General features: G+C 43.4%; 1 protein-coding gene across 1 annotated transcript in view; it reads right to left on the reverse strand.

Moving 5' to 3' along the window:
• OTUD7B (OTU deubiquitinase 7B) overlaps positions 1–21,659 on the reverse strand; it is a 59,630-nt gene that overhangs the window by 27,532 nt on the left and 10,439 nt on the right. The window contains exons 2-3 of the mRNA XM_059718609.1: positions 9,932–10,082; positions 361–531 (exon numbers count right to left, since the gene is read on the reverse strand). Coding sequence (XP_059574592.1) covers positions 361–531; positions 9,932–10,016 — 256 coding nt within the window. The 5' untranslated portion in view covers positions 10,017–10,082. The remainder of the gene's footprint in view (positions 1–360; positions 532–9,931; positions 10,083–21,659) is intronic.

Genomic DNA, 21,659 nt, shown 5'->3' on the forward strand with positions numbered 1-21,659 from the left:
TCTGTGCTCAAAGAGTCTCCAAAGTAAATCAAAGAGCTTTTGGTAACCTCTGCAAGGTTTGGGAAGAAGCTCTGCATTCAGTACTGTACAACCCTTCTCTCTCTCTCCCAAGCTACTTTCCTCATAGGCCACAAAGGCGACACTTGGAAGGGGTTAGCACAGAACTGGTTATGGCAGGGTGAGTGAGTGTGAGTGTGCCTGAGCCTACTTCTTTTCTAGCTACATGCCACCTCTCACATCTCTAGCAGGAACCAGGTCAAGGGACCAAAAAACCCCATGACTTTTTTTTTAAAGCCATTTCTGATCTACCACATGACTAAGTGTCATTAGGCTGGAAAATGCCACAGAAATCCCACTCACCTTGCACAATGTCGTCCTGGCGCTGGAGCGGTGGCCGCATGGGCCGAGGGGCCTCCTTCTCCAGGGGTTTGTAGCTGCGCCCTTCGTTAAAGGAATGTGGCAGGTTCCCTGCGTGCACTTGCCTCAGCTGTTCAAAGTCGCTCAGTGCCGCGTTCATGTCCCAGTTTTTACCTTGGTTGGGAAGAATAATAAAGACAGTCACCATTTGAGGGAGGTGGAAATCAAGCCAGATGTGAAACATGGTGCCCTTGTAGAAGTCCTCCTTAAAAAACCAGAGCAATCAGCGATCAAGCTCTTGGCCAATGGTAACTCCAACCTGGAAAGGAACATCACCGAGTCTAAGCTCAACAATGCAAACTGAATATGCTCAGCACAGAAGATGGAGAAGGGATAAAAACCTGCTCTAATTTATTCCCTTTTGCACTTTGAAAGGCATCCATTTTTATCCGAGTTGGAGTGTTGCAACCGTGATGGCCCAGGAACTGTGAGAAACAAGGACATTTGATGTCTGAAAACTTGCCTAATACTTCTCCTAACTGTACAGTTGGTCCTAAAAAAGATCATTGTTAAAAAAAACAAAACCCTTACTTACGGCATATTATCAGAATATAGCTGCACTGATCTTTATTCTTCCTTCACATTCACCAGCCACCCTGTATCCACACCAGTTGGCCGTCTGATTGAGGTCATACTCAATATTGTTTTGTAAGCTGCTTCGACCGCATTAAAGAAATGTGTTACAATGCAAGCACCATTTGCTCCCTGACGGAACAAAAAGTAAACAGCTTTCCATATCACCCATGTTACTGGAGGGCAACACTAAAATTAAATGGTCCTTCATGGACAAATCCAATATATATATATATATAAAAATAAATGTATTTATTTATTTATTTTTAAGGAAAGAGAAACTCCTATTTCACATCAGAAGACAAGCCCAAAAAGTGTAAAAGCACATCAAGGTGCCTACCAAACAAATTAACAGTGTTTTATAGCAGAATCAGATGCATTATTATTTTAATATGCAGTGATGCACAACTGCATGTGTAGACTGGGGCTGAATGCTTCTGTAAAGCAGGACTCTGCTCAACTGGTAGCCGACGTGCATCCCTCTGAAAGGGTTAGCGTGCCACCCGTGGGCTCCTGCCCAGCCACCACTCCCTCTACCCCTGCCCCAGTGGCCAAGGGGGGCTAGAGCACCCAAGCTACAAGCACAGCGAAAAAGAGAGCCGAGGGGTGCGATACTGGGCAGCCCGCGCTGTAACAGGGAGCTGGGGAGTCTGTGGCTCCAGCTTCCTGGAATTTAGGCAGCCTTGCTTTAAAGTAATTCCCCTTCACTTTAAGGCTAATCTTGAAAGCTGAAAGGATCTAATTTAGCAACAGCGACAACAACCCTGAAATATTAAACCATTTGAATCTCTTCCAGGGTGCAATAAACCTTTCAAAACTACTGCTGTTTGGGTGGGGAGTGACACTGGAGTGTAGGTGGAAATTGCGATGCTAAGGGTTTTTCAATCAACACCTTTTCTCAGGAATCTTCACATTGTGTTCATTTACTGCTTTCAAAGGCGGCAAACATATGGCACATCCTCAGGACCGGAAAAATACTTGAACTGCCAACTGGCTTACGACAGATCACAGATAATCCAAGCATGTTTCAGTGTCTCAGTTCTGAAGGGAACTGTGTTTCTGAAGCATTTCAGTTCTTTAAATAGTGTTAATTGACAGCGTTTAGCCATCAGTTCTGCCTTGCAAATCTGTTCCACCGCTGGTCCTCTTCGAGTCAAGCCCCTTTGGCTGGAAAGTTAAAACGATCCATCAGTTCAAGGCTTCCGTTTGCTATCGCGAATCAGTATTTGTCTCTTTCACAAGTGTTCGGGTCCAGCCGCTCCTCATGTGGTTTTAGCACTTTAAGTTACGAGGAAGTTTGAGCAACTGGGCCAGACGCTTGCAAAATATGCAGCTTCCAAATTGCGCTACTAGGCAATCTGCCTTCGCCAAGTATGTTCATAGGATGATAAAGAGGTGAGATGGCAAGAAACTGTGCAAGGCTGAGTTAGGGAAGAACTTCACTCATGAAGCTAGTGGGCCTGATTGGGATCTTAGCCTTAGGTGGACTCAGCAATGAAGTACGTTAAATGCAAGAAGCGGGCAGAGGTGTGCAGTGAAACAGCTGCCCGAAATAGGAGCTACTGAGGCAGGGAATGAGATGGGACCACCTGGGGAGCAGAAGACTACTTACCCTCCAGGGGCACTGCATCCCCTAAGCTGCCCTGATGCTCACACGTGCCTGGAGAGACTCCAGCCGGCAGAAGCAACCGAAGTGAAGTCCTTCAGTAGCTCAGAGAACTTCCTCCAGCACCGGCTGGATTTCTCAGCCAAGGGCTGAAGGCCTGTTTGCTCCAGCCCTCTCCCTCGCCTCCCTGTTACTCCTTCCACATTCTTCATGCCTCCCTTCCCTTCGAGGTCCCTTTCCCCTTTACTTCTAGTCTCCATGATCACCACGCCTGCCCTCACAAAACAGCTCAATGGACACTTGCTGCCACCACGCTACTTGCCTGGTTTATCTCCCTCCAGGACCTGTGTTGATCACATCTAAGATATTTGGGACATGGGCTGTTGGCTGCTGGTTGTATAGTACCAGGCACAACAGGACACCTTCCCAGTCCTCAGGTGTTACTATGATGAACTTAGCCCTAATGAAAACACAGCTGTTGTTCAGCCTTTCATTGTATTTAAGAATAATCCACTAACTATAAAAACTATTCAAGTTGCATGCAGCAATTCCTTGGCACAAGAACCCAAATCCCTGGCAGAAAGGGCATGAAGGCCTGTTTCTTCCAAAGGTGCTGAACCACCTCCGTCTTCTTACAGCTTCTAGCACAAGTGGCAGGTACTGAGCACCTCTGATAAGCACATAAACCATGCATAAATGGCCTGAAGGGCAGATTCCAGCTCCATCCGCCCCAAGGATGAAATAAAAAGCAGAGTCTAGGGCCCTGTCCACAGATCTAAATATGCACCCTTAACCCAAGTCTTCCAGCTGATGTGAGCTGCCAGGTTAAAATATGCATCTCAGACTCTCTCCCCTTGGACAATTTGGGCTACAAAGGGGTTTTATTCCTTATAGATCAATGCTGACACCTTAAAGCTACTATTATATTTCTACTACGAGCACTATTAGTAACTAGAATGAGTATTATATACTCCACCTAACTACGTTGCTCCACTATCTATCCCATTACCCTGAACTGCCCGAAATAAAGGTTCATATTTTATATCCAAGTGAAACTGTGGTACATACTGAAGACATTACATTAAAAGCACTGTTTGAAGCTAAGTATCCAGGCTGTAGCCGTATTGGGTCTAAAGGAAAAAAGCAGGGCTCATGGTAGAGGTAAAATCGGTTGGTCTAATAAAAGATATCACCTCTACCCTGAGCCCCAATTACTGTTTGAAGCTAACAATTTTTAGAAATAATCTAAAAAAAGGAAGCCACATAGAAGTTCCTTCAAGTATGTCTTCCGGGTGGGGGAGAAATTATGGAAATATTCTACACAACAGTTTTTAAACAGAAATTAAAATATCAAGAGAACTGACATGAGAGAGAAAAGAAATGTATGTATTGTCTGAGGTTTACCAAATTAAAACTCTGTCTGTTCTGCTTAAAAAAGTCACTTTGAGAACACCAAAACCTCAATGCTTTCATTCCCTGAATTAAACACAAGCGAGCAAAGGAAATGCCCATTTTAGATTCGATGACAAATCAAGTTCAGGAAGGTGCTATTTCAAAGTGATGTTGGAATTAGAGCTATAGGATGCAGTGAAAAATCTAGGGAAATTTAAAACTACAGTACATCTCCACTATACATCTATCAAATCAGCAGCTGTTTGGATGTGATGGTCTTATTTGCAACTAATTTTAATGGAAGGACTGTCTGCTGTCCTACGTAGTCAGAGACAGATCCCTCTACAGTAGGTTTGTGCTCTTTGCTAAGACTTCCGCTGATACCATCATGAATGTACACTGCTTAAAATCAAGACCTATTCAAGTTTAGGTAATTACTACTTTCTTCTAGAAACAAACTAGAAGTGCAGCCCAGTGAACTATTCATTCCTGTTATGGCAACAGTCCTGTTTCCCTACAGCCATGTGGACAAGTGTGGATTCTGCTCTTCCAAACTGTACTTCTCTCTTCCAAATTAAAACCTCCCTGAGGACCAATCCAAATTAGTTAACTGAAGCCGGCTTGCCCACTCCTAAAGAGGATCAACTACTCACCTTTTGCTTTAAACTCTTAACTGGTTCATTAAAAATATTCCAATGACAAGAAAAGTCTAAATGGGGAAAGAAAATTCGAGCCACTTCCATGTTCCAGGTGAGCAAAAGGACAAGACTTCACAGGTGCCATGTGACACTAAAATCATCTGAGCCCACACATGAAGCATTTGCAAACTGATAACAGAATATAACATGCTGTTTAATAGTTTTACAGCTTTTTCTACATCAGCAGTATGTCATTTGCCGCTTAATGTAAATAGTGTCCATTCTACTGCAGACTCAAATTCTGTTATCAAATAAAGTTTTATCTTGTATTTAATATGTTGAACTAGATAAGAATAGAAAGGAGGTGAAGAAAAGTGCCAAAACCAACTTCAAGACAAAATCCTGAATGGTCTAGAAGAGAAAGTCATGTCCCTGGTCTTGCAAACTTAGATTAGCCGTGAAGTCTTCAAACTAATCTCAACATAATTTTGCCATTCTGAATATAGACTCCTCCTCAATTAAGCATTACCATTAATGCCGCTTTCATTTGTGTGCAATAAAACTGCTCAAATTAAATCAAAACCTTTGCTTGGACAATACTGAAGTAGTTTTGGCAGACATGTAAATAACTATAGTAAAAATCTAAATTTGCCAAGAAATTATCCTGTGGCAACGTGGGCTCCACTGCACAACTACTTGACTGGCTCCATTATAAAACTTAATGCATACATCTGTGAATGATAATGCAGGATTTAAGTAGAGCCTAAAGTAACTCTTCCCTTGAAAACAACACTCAATCATACTTGCTCTTAATAGCTCCTGCCCACGTTTTTTAGAAGCAAATGGCAAAGTGAATTAATTTGGATTTCATGCTCGCAGACTGCCCTGATATATGAATAACCAGACTGAAAATAAGGGGCTATTCCAGAGGGAAGAGCAGAGACAGGAGGGGAAAATTCACCTGGGATGAGTGAGATCTGTCAGCTATTTCCACAAACAATTTTGTTTCTGGATGTCACCAAAAGAAAAACTACTAGGGTGCATTTACTCTTACATTCTAGCTTGGATGCAAAAGACCTCAAAATTAAGCATGTGTAAATGTACTTGCCAGATATTCTGTTTTTTTTGCACTGAAACACTTATTCCTGAAATGTAAAATCCTTTCTTGTCAAAACAAACCATCTAGATTCTTATCCAGCTGCACAGCAGCTATAAAAACCTACAGGTAATCAAAACACAGAAGAGTGTATAATCAGAACCAGACTCAGCTTGCAATTCATGCGTTAATCTGAACACAGTGCGCACAAAGGTGGCACCGGTGTCACCCTGGGATGTCCTGTTTTGAGATAAGTGATACAGTGGCATTTTATGCGACTGCTTTCTGAGCACAGCGGAAAGTCAATCCCCACCAAAAATATAACATCAGTATCTTGCCCGAAAGCATGTAGCTGAAAATGTTGTAGTAACACTGAGTAACTTTAGGAAATGCGTTATGAAAATTAGTCAGTGTGACAGTTGCCCAAATAAGTGACCACGCGCTGAAGAAATGGGCAGATGATGAAAAACTTCCTCTCCTGGTTTCATCTTGAGCTAAAAATACTCTTCTTTAGAAAGAAAAGATCAGAAATCCTTAAGTGAAAGGAAATATTCAATTAGAAATTAGAACTTAAATGCACCCAAACTGCAGATGCGAGGCCTCCCAGAGACAGCATCATCTAGAAACATGGGGCAAAATCCTAGTCCCGTTAAAGTAAAGGGGACTCATTGCCATCACCCAAATCCTAGTCCTGTTAAAATAAAGGGGAGTTTTTGCCATCACCCAACATGACTTGAAGAGGAAGAGAGCTCCAAATCCTCAGAGCCTTAAGGAGCTTTACAGAAAGACTGGGGAGAAGAGATGGAGCAGCTTGCTAAGGACACATACCAACGAACGTATCTATACCAACAAATTCAGATCCTGTCATTTGTTATGGATGAAGCTCCAAAGTGGTGGCAGCCATGAAGAACCCAGTGCTGGTTGGGCACAGATGCGTTTAAAACTGTAGCTAGCCCTTCTATAGGCCGTCGTAAACGACCTGGCAGCTGATCTGCATTAGTGCTCCCATCTTTAGATACCAGAGGAGGACTGTAGGAAAGAAGGAATGGAAGGGACCTCGGGAGGTCATCTAGTCCAGCTTCCTGCTCAAGACAGGATCTTTCCCGACTAAATCCATCCCCATTAAGTGCTTATATCTAACCTGGTTTTTAAAAATGGCCAAAGACGGAGATTTCACAATTTCTATAGGTAACCTGTTCCAATGCTTAACCACCCTCATAGTCCAAATGGTCTTCCTAATCTACAACCTAAATTTCACCTGTTGCAGTCTGAGGTCATGGCTCCTATTCCTGTACCATCAGCCACAGAGAAAAAGACTATCTTATAAACTGCTCTTCGGGTATTTGAAGATTTATCAAATCTCCTCTCCATCTTCTCTTCCCCAGGGAAGAAATAAATTACTTTCTCTCTTTCTGCCTTTCCTCATAACTCATGTTTCCTGGGCTTCCAATAATTTTTGTTGCTCTTCACTGGACTCTTTCAAATCTACCAAGCGGGTACTCTCAGGATAGAAAAAGTTATGGAGATCGCTTCAGAGTCAGGTTCAAGCTCACAGCTCCTGGCTCCCAGTCCCAAGGCGGAAGCCTCCACACCCCACCTGTGAAAACAGGATGTGTGCGTACCCACAACAGGATAAAAAGGTCAGCTGGGGACTGCAATGTTAGTACAAAGCCAAATTCTCAACTCACAGAACAAGCCTGGTTCTAAAGTGAAGGCGGTCACGGCATGGACAACTCGGCACTGCCACATTGCACCAAATCTTGCCTTGTGCTAGACACTCATGCACTGTTGCCAGACACAGCTCTCCTGCCGTCACCATGGAGGATGAAAATGTCAGGGCTTTCGTCAGCATTTCCTTGCTCATGTGTAGCATCACCAAGCATTTTGGTAACACAGACCCACAGGCTATGTTTGTAAGTGTATTTACAGCTTGGGGGAAGGGGGTGGGAGGGAAGCAGAAAAATCAGTGCACCCTGCTCCTTCTTTTAATGGTAGGCTGAGGGCAGCGGAAGTTATTTGCAGGCTTTTATTCAATATATGAATTTAAGAACATGAGAACTGCCATTTACTGGGTACCCCTGTGACAGGGTTAGAGAGAGGATTCAGAAAGGGAGAGCAAACTGGGTCTGACCAGGGTTTTCTTCCACTGTTCCTCTCTCACTTGCAGCCTCCAGCATTTTAGGCAGATGAAGAGCTACTCATAAACCAATTAAAAGCATGCAGTCTGGTAAAGAAAAATGCTCGTGCCTTTCAGAGGTACAACAGGCAACTTCTCAGTGCTGCATCCATCTAGTCCCACAAATCAAAACGGCAGGGCCACATCTGCTCCCAACTAAGCCTATCTAAACACAAGACTGCAGCTCTGCTTTCCAGCACACGGCAACCTTAACTTTATGGCACTGTAACAACAGCGTCAATAACTTGCTCGTCTTGGATCTGCATTTCCTTCACATTTGGATGGAGTCCCACAGAAAAACAGAACTGCTAACATCTTGTGATTATACGTGGGACAGGGTCTACTCCAGGCACATTTTTCCAGTATAGGAACAGCAGGATGCTAGCACAACACAGCGCTCCTAGCACAGATGCAGCTATACTGGCAAGGCATGATGAAACTACCCTTGCAAGCACAACAAGCTATACCAGTAAAAGCACGGTTTCGCCTGAATAACTCTGCTCTCTCTAGATGATCTTGCTCACACAGGTAGGTTGATCACGGGTCATGCCTCTTCTTGCCCCTCAGCTACAGCATTGTGCCGATCACTGCCTCTAGTGTGGGCACAGCCTTAAAAACCTACATTGAACTCTTGTGTTCCTGTAACTGAATTATTAGATATATAGAGCACGGCAAAAATAAGCCCTAAATTACTCCTATTTCTGTTTAATGCTCTGCTTACATGATGAACACATTTATCAGTATTAGATGGCAGGCTAGTCTGAACTACCATGTATACATGAGGTCATTTTTAACAGCTAAAAGTGATTTGCATAAAGCAAATAGAGCAACCTGTGTAGCTCAAATACCCTTAGGCCAGAACCAGATATTCAAAGTTAGCAGACAAATTGTTTTATTGACCAAAAAACCATAGGATTCATTTAATCAAAACTAAATGTTACAATTTTAATTGTGAAGGCTGGGACCTTGTCTGTCCAAAGCACAATGCAGCTTCCTGGCTGTGAGTTCATTGGTGAAAACTGCAGGGTTTTTAGAATAAAACTTGCCTAACCATTAGATGACAGAGGAAGTTAACTGGATGAGAAGTGCATCTGATGCTCAAAATTAAAAGATGGGAATTTAAAAGGTCAAGATTAGGATACAGTAACATGAGACGAGTCTGTGGCACTTAGCATATGTTAAAACAATGGCATTACTGGGATCAGAGTAATTTTATGCCCCACCCCAAGCATCGTGCCTGCTGCCATGTCAAACATGTATGGCAGGAAGTAAAACATTTGAAATGGGGTATAAAATTCCTACAATCCCAAATCACCCCACTGATGAGCTGCCCCCAGCCTGATCTGTCAGAGGGTAGCTGCGTCCTAGACGAGACCTGGAGCTGTCCAGGCCAGGTCCCATAATCAGCTGACTGCCGACCCCAGCCCCAGCAATCCCAGGACCAGGTCAAGCAATTAACAGATTAATGTGCAATTAACACCTAAAATCATACCATAATTGTCATGTGTGCCAGGTACCTGCAAGTGATCAGTACAGAGGTAGAAAAGGAAGAAAAAAACCCCACATTCAATTTACTTCGCCCAACTGCAATCCCTTACAAGAAACATTGACACGTGGATTTTTACAGTACATTGAAACTTTCACTGAGCGCCTGATCTAAAATATACAGCCTCCAGGACAACGTGCTCAACTTCTAAACACCACTTCAGCTAAAAATTGATTTCCGATCCACTTTGGGATGCAACATGCCAGGAAAGATGGTTTATTGCTGCAGGCTGCACTTCTCTTTTAAGCATTCGACTCTCACCCCGGCAAACAGTTGAGCTCCATTACCTTAGTCACATGGAACGTAAGATCAAGCCAAGGTTTCACTATCTACATTGAAAAGGTCACAGCCTCAAAATGTGCAGTGTTACCATCACTAACAGCTTGCCCCTGGCAGACAACCATCTCCTCTCCCAAACTCTCCTCCCTGCCTACTTAAACCAAGGAACCAAACGAATTTCAAATGTTTCTATCCCAGCACTTATTACCTTCAAGTAAGTCTCTGGCCAGTCCTGGCTCTGCCCCCGTTGAGCGAACAAAATCCGAAAGGACGATGTCCATATCCAGGGTCATGTGATCGTGAATTCGTGGCAGGCAGTTGGAAGCAGGTGGAACATAGATCAAGGCTTAGTCTTCAATCTAAGAACAAAACAAATGTACACGGTTCATGTTACGAAGTATAAAACAATTAGCTTGGCAAGGCAGGCTGAGCAACCTGGGAATTAGCCAATAGCAGGGGCTTAACTCTCATTTCTTAAGCCAATTTTTGTTTCGGGATTTGGAGGAGACTTCCTGGCTGCCTGTTCACTCATTGAGAGAAAATATGAATTATGCTGCTATGCCCGTTCCCTAGCACACAACCTTATTTGCTGTGATACAATTAGATTCAGTGGCAGGAGCTGCTTGAGATACCAGAACGATTGAACTAAACCCAACTGAGGTGTTGTACAAGACAAGAAACAAAACAGCTGGAAGGCGCGATCCAACTGAGTACAGAGAACTGGCATTTCCACCCAACGGTCACAGAAAAGCCTGACCAGCTCCAGGGTTGCGGGGGTTACCCTTTGTATCAAACTGAGTCAGACAAACAGTCAGCAGAATAAAGGAGTTTATTTTGCGAACAGCTGAAAGAAAGCTCCTCGTATCTGACTATCTGCACCGAGTACGCTCCATCCTTGACTTCTCTTCTGGAGACAGGCATTCCTCTTCAAAGCATGTTTGTTATGCTCAAGAAGAAAAAAAAAGGAAGAATGAGAACAAAATGCCTTCATTAGTGGATGTCATCTACACAAAACAAAAAATAACCTTTCAGGTTAAAAAGTTACCCTGCTTTCACACTGGAATAACTCGCCCCTCCAACTTGGCATGAGATAGAATATTCTTTTTCAACGTGCATTTTAAAAAGAAAAAAAGCACTCAAGGTGGAAAATAGCCAATGCACGACTGCAAAATTTAAGTGGAAGACTTTGTTAATTAGAAGGACCTTTCAAACCCACCTAATAAAGGCAGCAGTGGCATAATTCAGTACAGCGGAAATATGAAATCAGCTTGGCAGACTTCATGATTTTCCACACAAGATCTCTTTCTGCCCATCAAATCACCACCGTCTTCAATGAAAGGCTTCTGAAAGAAGTTAGTACATGGACAAAACCCATCCCTTCCTCCTCTCCCCACAAATAAAAACCCCGTTTCAATGGCTTAAAAGTTGTCTCCTTATAAACGTCAAGTGCAAAAAACAAATCGGTTCTAAAAACCTGAAGTCCAGAGGCAAGGTCTTAATAAATGAAGTTTAAGCAGGTCTGTAGATCTGAAGAGCCACGTATAGGTGTGTGCATTCAAATCCTGATCTACTACATTCCTGAAGGTAGAAATAAAAAAACTGCACCATCCACAGAAATTTGGACCAAGGAAATACTCAGGCGAGATCAAACAGCACTGTGTTTCAGAGGCTATTTTAAAAGCTGCTTTTTTCAGGGAAGAGTTTGGAAAAAAAAAAAAAAATCATTCCAAGCTGGAGTGTGTTAACAAATTAGAAAGGAAGGCCATTACAGAGGCTATTCCATATCAGGAGAACAGAAGAGATTTTGAGTGCTCTCTAGGTGACTAACAAACCCGTTCACCTTCTCAGTGGCCTAAAAACTGCTCTTTCCTGGCCTATTACTAAAGATGGGCAAAAACTGCACGACGATATAAAGGCAGCAAATTAAGGCGGAATTTCCTGACTTTGTTGGTTTAAAGACTGTCGGACCGTTCCAGATACCTTCTAGCCTGGCGGATCACATGTACATTCACTTCACACACAGAAAAGCCACTTCTTTATCATTTGTGCACTCTTCCTTTGAAGGCTCTACTAATTTTACCAGATGCAAACGGAGGGTGAAGAGGTGACGGTTCTCTTACTGAGGATGGAGACCCTTGCTGTGGTTGGACAGAGATACAGATTAGACAGGGAAAATGCTCTACCATATTAATTGTTGTGCATATGATCTTAGCATACAATCTAAAGCTTGTATTTGCTGTTTACCCAGCTCTTAAATGAGATCAGATGAGATTATCTTTGTTTGCAACAATTCATGTTTCCTTTAACAGTTTCAGCAATTTTTTTAAGCGTATATAGCAAAGCTAATGGTCTGCTACGGGCGGGAGGGGGAGGGGAAGAAGAGGGGGAAACAGCCTATACTAATTAACCACTGGCATTTACAGCTACCTCGAAAACTCCCTCTTACACTAAAATGTCAGTATTTCAACACTAATGAGCAACACAGATGGAAATCGCTAATTCAGAAGACGCAATAATGAACTGCTGAAACGTATTTTAAGGGCTCCGAGGAGGACACATCCTCTCCCTCCTCTGTTTGGGTTTTATATTTGTAACACATCCACTTGTGTTTTTCCTGTTGCTATGGGGAAGATGAAAAAGGGAGGTTACTATCCTTTCATCAAGGCAGATGAGGTCTGGAAACGCTGCTGCGGATGGATGGACATGCCATCTATGCACCACTCTGGAGCCTGATATTTGTACAGTTATCCCAGACCCTCATCAAACTCCTATTCAGATTTTAAAATCAACTGCTTGTTGATTTTAAAACACACCTCCCCCTTACCTGTATGAAGGTATTTAGATGGTGATATAGGGGACAAGATTGTTTCAGTCACTGAATGCAAGTAGAGTTTCCTACTGGCAGTAAAAACAACCAACACTAAATCAAAGGTTAACTGAGGTCTCTTATTTATGATGCTTGCAGTGCTGGCAGTTGCTTGCAAGATGCATTAGGCACCAAGTCCCACGCTATGCTATCTGGATGCTTATTTATGGGACTACATTTATAGATACTCTGCAGGGGATTACTGTCATTGTTAAGTTTTGCAAAAGCTACACTGTGAAAATAAACTGTCCCAGGTCCCTTCAGCATCTCTCAGCTGTGCATTAATGCTTCAGAGAGGATCAGATCTTCTCTGGAAGTATCTGAGATATCACTTGCTCCACCCTTGGCTTGCCCCAGCGACTGAGCCCAGCCTTCACCAAAGCAAGATGAAATCCTTGTTTCCCTTTAAATCGTCCAAACATTAAGCAGATGGTTTCTGCCTCCTGAAGTTCCTCCCTGCAATGCCTTAGGGATGGAGATCAAAAGTCACGAAGGAGATCAAAAGTTAACCTGATTCACTCGCTGAGCTAATGCTGTGACTGCTTCCAATGAAAAGATTTCTGATCACACTCAAGATACAGCACAGAGGAGTTCCTAACAAGTCACAAAGTTTATCTGCACGCTCAGATTAATGGAACTGTTGGGTGCCTTCTGGAGCTAAAAGGAATCAAAACTCGTGGCAGAGGTGATATCTTTTATTAGAAGTAGATATTTGCAAAAAAAAATTCTTTATTTGCAAGCTTTCGAGCACAGGCACCCTTCATCAGGCATAGGAGATTGCAAAGATTGTAAAAGTTCTCCTAAGTGGAAATGAAAATCCATATTTCTGGAGCTAATACATTCACACCTACTGGAGCCGTTACTCTAATAAGCTGTTGTGCAACACCATGCTTTGTGTATTCTTTATTGCCCCCCCAATATTTCACCTTTTACAAAGGATGTCTCGTTTATGCTCCTTTCACTATAGAAAGTCCCCTTGCTGGGAGACCCAGTTACCAGCGTGTTATGCCTGGCGAGTGCCAGCTCCATTTAACCGCTTGTATACATGCACAAATTGTATTGGTTTAACAAAAAAAAAAAAAAAAAAAGAAATCAGACCAACATTCTGAGTGAAAGCTGCTGCGAACCCAGATGTGAACACAAATAGTTTAAAACTGGTTAGCTTGCACTTGGATTGTTATCACAGTGAGATCAAACAGCGTAGACCTGATTTACATCCAGTTAGGGTCGCTGGGGAGCCTCTGGTATTGGTTTAAATGAATCAGTTAGGAGAAAAAGCCATTCATACCTTTAATTACACAGGTATTCAACTTGCATTGGTCATGGTCCTAAAGCTGAAAGTCCAATTTATGCCTCCAACACTGAAAGAGCTGCTTGTAAGCAAAAGTAAAATCTGCAGCAATGCGCTCCCTGGCTGCTGCTACTCAGTTACTTGCTACAAGAAAAGATCTTACTTTCTTCCTTCTGCCTTTCAAAAACAAGGTGCATATTATAGCCTGGGGTGTGTAATCCATGACAAAATATGGTCGTCAGCCTCAGCATGACTAAAAAGATGATTTGACAGTGATAAAAGGAAACCTAATTTTGGTTTTCAATTCCTATGAAATGCAGGACAGGAAACACAAATACATCATAGACACAAAAGGGCACAGTGGGGTAAGGTGATGAGTATTGCTTCCCTGATCTCCACATAGAATAAGCATGAAGGTCACCAAGAATTTATTAGGAGACTGTAATACAACTTAAGTACATGACAGCGTATACAGGAGCTGGTACCTGCTTAGCTAGTCTGGTTTACGTTTATATCCAAAGTTATGCCCGTACCACTATCCTAAAACTTTTGCCTGTATTACAGCTTCTGGTGTGTTGCCAGAGCTATGCAAAAGGGGCCTTAGCATGATGGAGGACCAGGCCAAAGAGTCAGTAAGCAAGTCTTACCTAAACAAGGTTTGGGTTAGAATAGTCTAAGTTTGGTTCAAATGGAGCCCAGCATCAGCAAGGATCCATACCTGACCGCCCTGCACAGACAGTCCAGGGAGCTTCACACACCAGGTGAGAAGTCCTTCTAATGTCTTCACAACCACCATTGCGATAGCCCTCCCATGTCTCTTCCCAACTTCCCGTATATCCTCCTAACAACTCCTTGGCTAGAAGCGAGACTTTCTTCCCCACTCTTTTGGCACTGGAACAAGGCTCTCTGCCCAAAGGATCTCAGATAAGTGCTTGGGTAAAGTTATCAACGGCACATCACAATGGCACCTTGGGGGAAAATATTTGGAAGTAGATGTCTGGGACCGGAGCCAAGCACCATTACAGACACCAGAGGTACATAGCCTATGGGCTTATCTTGGCACTCGACCAGGCAGATGCACCAGGTTCTTTCAGGCTGAGAAAGGCAGAAGTTCTGTCTGACAACAGGACTGGCAACAACTTCCCAAGGCAGTGGTACCGCTTGAGATTAAGACTTACAAATCCTGCAGATGTTCTTTTGCAAGATGCAATGTACTGATTTCTCCCCAGACGGTCGCCTTATTCATGAAAGATTTCATTCTCAACTGAACCCAGAAGGTTATCATCCATCATCTGGAAGCATGCATTTAACACAGATTGCTAGAGACCATCTAGGCAGTAAATGGGCTCCGCTTGCTATAAAAGCACTTATATTTGAATGGCATAAGATATCTGACTATACACTTGAAGCAGCGAGTAGTTTTTTGCAGTGCTTGCTTATCCTCAGATGCCATAATGCTGTCTGAAGTGATTTTACAGTGCAAGCCATCTGAAGCAGCAACTGATCTGTGGTGTCTTTCTACAGTTCATAGAATCAGAGAGAAGTAGGGTTAGAAGGGACCTCCATAGATCATCTAGTCCAACCCCCTACCTGAGGCAGGATCATCCTTAGCCAAACCCTGCTATACAAATCCATAGTCTAACCTCGTCATAACTCACAATTTGGATGCTACTCTGATAATAACGGCTGGCTCTTCAGATCTGTCATTGCTGTAAACCCAAACCCCATTTTCCAGTTTCTCAGAGAGAAAACAGTCTACAAATGTTTCTGCACACACTTGTGCTTCTTTATATTCAACTGCACTTTACCTCTTTTGCCATCAATATTTTAGCAAACAGATGAGTGCCTTGCAGTGATCAGACTAACAATTAAATGAAGAACCAAAAGCCAGGCAGTATGAGTGTTATGGGCTGTTTCAGCCTATGTTACTTTGGATCACTAGTCTGCATTGTTTTCACAAATTCCCAGCCTGGATCTTTCGCCCTCAAATGACTTCATTCAGATTTGCTGTACTCACTTTTTGTTCTTGACACAAAATGAACTTCACTAAGAAGTTCAGTTTCAAAACCCAGAACCTATCTAACACAGTGGAGCCCAACCTTTTTGGCAGGCGTGCCACAAATTAGCTTCACACCCTCCCTAAATGCCACTTTGATCCCCTTCCCCTGCCCAATCTGTTGCCCTGCTTTCTGCTCCATGCCTGAGCTGCTGCTCTGCTCTCTGGCTCTACCTGCCACTGTGCTGCCAGCTCCCTCCCTGATCTGCCATGTGCTACCTGTGCTACAGGATGGCCACGCCTGATTTAATACAAGGTACATGAGCACACGATGCTTGACCTGTTAGGAAAACACCATGTACCTACATCAGAAGTTTCCTATCAAAGTTTCACCCTTCTCCAAAACTTGGCTTTTCGTTTCAGTATACGACAGGTACTGCCATGCCTATAAATACTTGTCTGAAATATACTGTTACAGTCTTCAAAGAAAAAAAAAATGGGGAGAGAATAAAATTATACATTAAATGTTACTTTGAAACAAAGAGCAAAAAGTTAATCTGCAAAGAGGAAAAGCTTACGGAAACAAATGTCCCATCATTGGACCAGCAACTCCAGCACCAGTATCTCAACAGATGAAGCCTTCGAGATGAACAGAATAACCAAGCCTCGGACGACTGGGAATAGCGTCAATGTTTTCCTCGAATTGTGCATAAATAGTCATTAACAAAAAAATACAACGAAACAAAAAAACAGTGTCCAAGACTGTTAGGAATGTGCAAAGTTCAACGCCTCTTTTGTGATGATGCACACACTGAACTATGCATGCAAAACACGAGTGACAGGAGTCGAATCAGGCTGCTAACCATTTCTTGAGAAAGAAGGAAGCCTACCTTTGGAGGCAAATGTTAGCGACATCCAGGTCTGGGCAAGACTCTTAGCTCTTCCAGGGTTCACTGACATGACATTTCAAACAATGATTGCGAGTCGTTTCCTTCAGAGCCAAGCCTGAATCCTCTGAATCACCAGATGTCTGCCCCATGCCAAATGGCAGGACAGTAGCACCCTCCAGTTTCAAAATGAACCCGGCTATCATAAATTCCCTCCTCCCCTCAACCAGATTTTGAATGCTGTAAAGCACAATTTTGAATGCTATAAAGTGAGCGTATCAGCCACTGAACTTTGCTGAAGACTGGAAGCAACTAATATGAGGACGGCCGACGACTGCCTGACTTCCTTTCTCTTGAAGAATATTTTTCTCTAAACATCAGGTGACCCCAGCTCAGCTGGTAACCAGCAGCTTTGTGGTGATCTTAAAATAGGCCGATTTGCTTTTGAGCGGTCTGCAGCACAATGCCTTAGCATCACTGCCGATCTGCTCCGACAGAAAGAATGAAGACATAGGTGCATCTTTACGTCCGCTCTGGGAAACAGCGCATACAAAAAAAGACCGCAGCTTGAGCATCAGCACATCAGGCACTGGCAGCGTGCTTCCAAATTAATTTAATTCCCTGCAATTCCTGTGTTTTTATTTCCAGCTCCTCTATCTTGCTTGCCTTCCATTCGGATGCCCAAAATACGTGTGTCAACGTGACAGTTCACAGCAATAAATTTAGCTGGCTGCTTGCTGGCAGCTACGGAGAGGCTAAAGTGTCCCAGGATACCTCTAGGAAAACTGTAAATCTTCATTAGCGGCTTTCTAAAAAGCTGGAGCTGAATTATGGCTCAATTTTATCACTCTTGGTATTCACCGTAAATGGGTAGGACTCCCCAGAGTGTCTGCTCCTTATTACCCAAAGCTCTGATACAGCTTACTAAGGTCTGGTTACCACAACAGTACCATTTCTTTTAAGGTTCTTTTGCACCTTTGCAGGTCTATAATTTAACCCCGAGTTAAACCGATGCTAAATACACTTGTCCAGGCCACACACATGCATGCAAACCAGCTTGTTTTCTAGGGATGGCTGTACCTTGAGAAGCCTCAACGCATCTGACCCCAAACTGGCCGCACTGACCTGATCCCTCAAGACAGTATGTGGAGACGGAAGGATTTTGGAGTGCTTTGAAATATCCGCTTCTGATGCGAGAACCTAGCTTGACCCTAACCGAGGGCTAAGAGTGGAATGCCTCGTAAATTGTATATTTAGCCCCATGTATGGAGATCTCCAAGTTCTTTATAGACATCAGTCAGGATGACTAAAATACCTACCTCCTAGGGATGCTGTGATGGTTACTTACCTAATGCCAGTAAAATGCTCTTAAAAAGGCTAGTTATTAAGCCTCACCCTTATGAAACGCTGGCAAGTATTTGCAGTCTTACATTACAGATGGGAAACAGACAAGCGAGATGTCATGGAGGGTGGAAAGCAGAGCCAAGAACAAATTCATGTGTCTGCAACTAGGCCTCCTACTTACATGGCCAGACAATTCTCCAGAAGTCAAGCAAACCTGAGGAAATAAGCCCTGTTCTCTCACAACTCACAGGAGTTGGGCTGGTTTGATACCAAACAAAAACCAGGATTCACTGAAGAATGACCCCTGCCCACAAGTCGACTTGACTTTTACTACTGCTGAGAGTGAATTATAGTAGCAAGTTACCACTATCAAGGGGCTTGTCCACTTCTCATAGCAAAGCCCATTTAAAGAGCTTATGGCTTGATTGTAACAGGCTTTTCTGCTGTGATTTCCCTAGGTAAAACTTAGGTAGGGTGTGAACTGCATGCAGGCTTGCTACTTCATATCAGCTCCCATTAGATGTGCACAGCCAGGGTACTGAGCACTGTCCACCCAGACAGACAAGCAAATATGGTACAGCTCCACCGCCTATCCTACTGTTCAGTATCATCCCCACAAAGACAAGCCTTTAGCAATATTTAAATCCCCTGATGCTTAAAAGGGTGAGGGATGCAGGGATGCTAAGGGCTCCACGCCAGCATATCAGTCGAGTTTCAGCAGCTTCTCCAACTCTGTAGGTTAGATCCTGATGGACACGCGTGCCGAGATCCCAGCAGAGCAGAACTGTGTCTTGCTATTACGCTCAGTTTGAACTGAAGGATTATTATTAGCACTGAAAAGAAAATGAAACACTTCTAGAATGTAACTGGGTGGTTCTTAAACCAACACAAATGAGGAAAGCAGCCGAGTAAAGGTTACTAATATTTCCTGCACTTGTTATTCGTTCATGCTTTGGCATTTGGTATGGAACTATACATCAGATTTGGAAAGGAATTTCCATGTTTCATCACAGAACTGCGAAGGGATGGTTTCAGCGTGATTCAGGAGTCACTCTGACACTGTCCAGAGCACAGAAGAACAGAGTTGATTGCTACCGGAAACATTTTTAACATATTGTACCCTCTTCTCCATATGTGCCATCATACCACTGGAGTGACACTGTGACACCAATCTCCACCCCGGCAGGAAGCCGAGTTGTCTCCAATCATGCATTATTTAGCATAGTGTACTGTAACCTATATAAGTAAGAGGGAGGGAGCAGGATAGAAGCAACATTGTAAGCCAATGAATTAGCCTGGTCTCCAGAGGCCTCGGTCAAAATAAGCATTGGATCAAGAGTCCCCGTAGAGCTCAGAGGCAGCAGTTTATGACATTGTAAGTGCTTGGGCTTTTATTTTTTTTAATTAAGGAGAATGAAAAAAAAACAACTCCTGCTCACATCCGGAATACACCCACTACCTGTGCAGAGCGTGGCCATGCCCTTAGCTCAGTTGTGGCAGATCGGGAAGGGGACAGGAGGCAGATAGGACAAGGAGTAGAAGACAGAGAAAGACTGCACAGGGAGCACAGGGCAGAAAGCAGAGCAGACAAGGGGCATGGAACAAGGAACAGAAAGCAGAAAAGCAGAGCAGACAGCAAAAAGCAGAGCAGCAGACCAGGCAGATGAAGAATATTGGAGTGGTAACTCGGAGAGGGTGTGGGGCTAATTTGTGACATCTGCCAAAAAAGTTGGCCCCTAATGTCCCACCCAGCTCAGCATCGCAGGCACAGTTCGCATGGAAAGGTAAGCACCACTGGTGGCCAGCTCCTCTATTTCAAATTCCTTCAGATGCCTTCTCGCCAACAAAGGGTGCCAATGCCAACCTACCAGCCCATACTTGCAAAATTAATTTCCTTTTTCCCCCCCAGACAGTTTCAAGTGAATCTGCAGTTATTTGCATTCTCTTTCCAACCCCTGGGTAATGTTTCTGGGTGCTGTTAGAGCTTCACCCCAGAAGTGGCTGCATTTGGGCAAGTCATGAATATTTTGGAAAACAATTTAACTATGCAGAAAGCCGTATGTATCTACAAGTTCACTCCAGTACTGAAGTCCATCCTGTGTCTTATATGAGAGCAGGCCCCTGTAGGGACTGAGCTGTGGTACAGCTTGTTCGTGCAAAGAAAGATGACAGTGGTGCTACGTAACTCTTCTGCAAGGAACAGCAGAGTCCCCAGGCCTGATGCCCAGGCCACTGGACTTGTCCTTGTCGCTGTCATCTGTCAAATTAAAACAGCCACACGCCAAGCCATATTTTCAAACACTGTTTCTAGGTTTGTGCTTAGCATCAAAGCAGACCAGTTTGTGTAGCATGGTATGTACCAGATATCGTATCAATTGTGTGCAAATGTGGAAGGAAAACACTGGAGATTTGAACTGGCAGCTGTACTTTTACCAGCCACGAGCACCCACCTCTTGAAACAACGATCTGCAAACCACAATAATTCAGCTCATTTGCAAAAGACTCAGACAACTGGGCAACCGTAGCAAGTTATACAGGGGATATAATCTTAGCTAGGTATATAGGGGGTATAAAGCAGGGGTATAATCTAACTTTTGGCACAATCATTGCAAGAAAAAAAGAACAAAGCCTCATATTTATTTCTTGCCTGACCATAACCCCCTGCTTCTCCAGACAAGGGAAGTGCATGTGTATTGTAAGGGCTCAAGACATTTCTCAAGCGATGCTAAAAGGGAGACCACTATAGAAGACAAGGATGCAATGTTATAGCCAAAGAAAACAAGCCAGGAGCAGACAGCAGCCCCAGTCTCAAGTGGACAAGCCTAATGATGCAAGTCAGTGTTACAGATCAGGTGCCTGAAAGTGCTCAATAAACATTTTTGTCTCAAAATAAAAGTGACTGATTATGAAACCAGCAGTGAAGAACAGGTGCGCTCCAGCAGCAGCTGGGGGGTGGCTTCCTGCTTGCCCAAGAGAACAGGTCACTTGTTTAAGCAGACACCTGTTCAATCCTAGCCCAAGGAATTTGTTCTCTTTTGCCTAGGATTAAAAAAAAAAAAAAAATGTAGCCTGCACTTTGTCTCTTATGACTGAGGGTAAGCCTAAGTAGCAACAGCAGACCAAAAGGCTTACCTTCACCTCAAGCCCACTCAAATGTTCCCTTCAGTGTTAAAAGGGGGCACGTAGACTCCCAACCTGATTTCTTTACCATTCATTCCATCCAGAAAGAGCATAGACCAACTGCAGACACTTCCTCAGCCTGACAAAGGGTATTTGTACTGGAAAGCTTGCAAAGAAGAATTTTTCCAAGTATCTGAGCTGGTCGAATAAAAGATATCAGATTTACCCAAAGAACCTTGTCCTCCCAACCTGATGGCATTCACAGTGCCCAGCCCAGCTGCAAAAGTCTGTTTCTTACAGGATTCGAGTAGGATCAGGCTCAAAGTATTATATCATAAATATTCTAGGTGGTGAAGAGGCTTGCGTACAGATGTATTTATTGTTCATAAATATTCAACGGGCAGAAGATGGGCTCAGTGAGACCTAAACCTT

This window comes from Alligator mississippiensis, chromosome 15 (genome assembly GCF_030867095.1).
Source record: "Alligator mississippiensis isolate rAllMis1 chromosome 15, rAllMis1, whole genome shotgun sequence".
In the NCBI taxonomy this organism is placed as follows: Eukaryota; Metazoa; Chordata; order Crocodylia; family Alligatoridae; genus Alligator; species Alligator mississippiensis.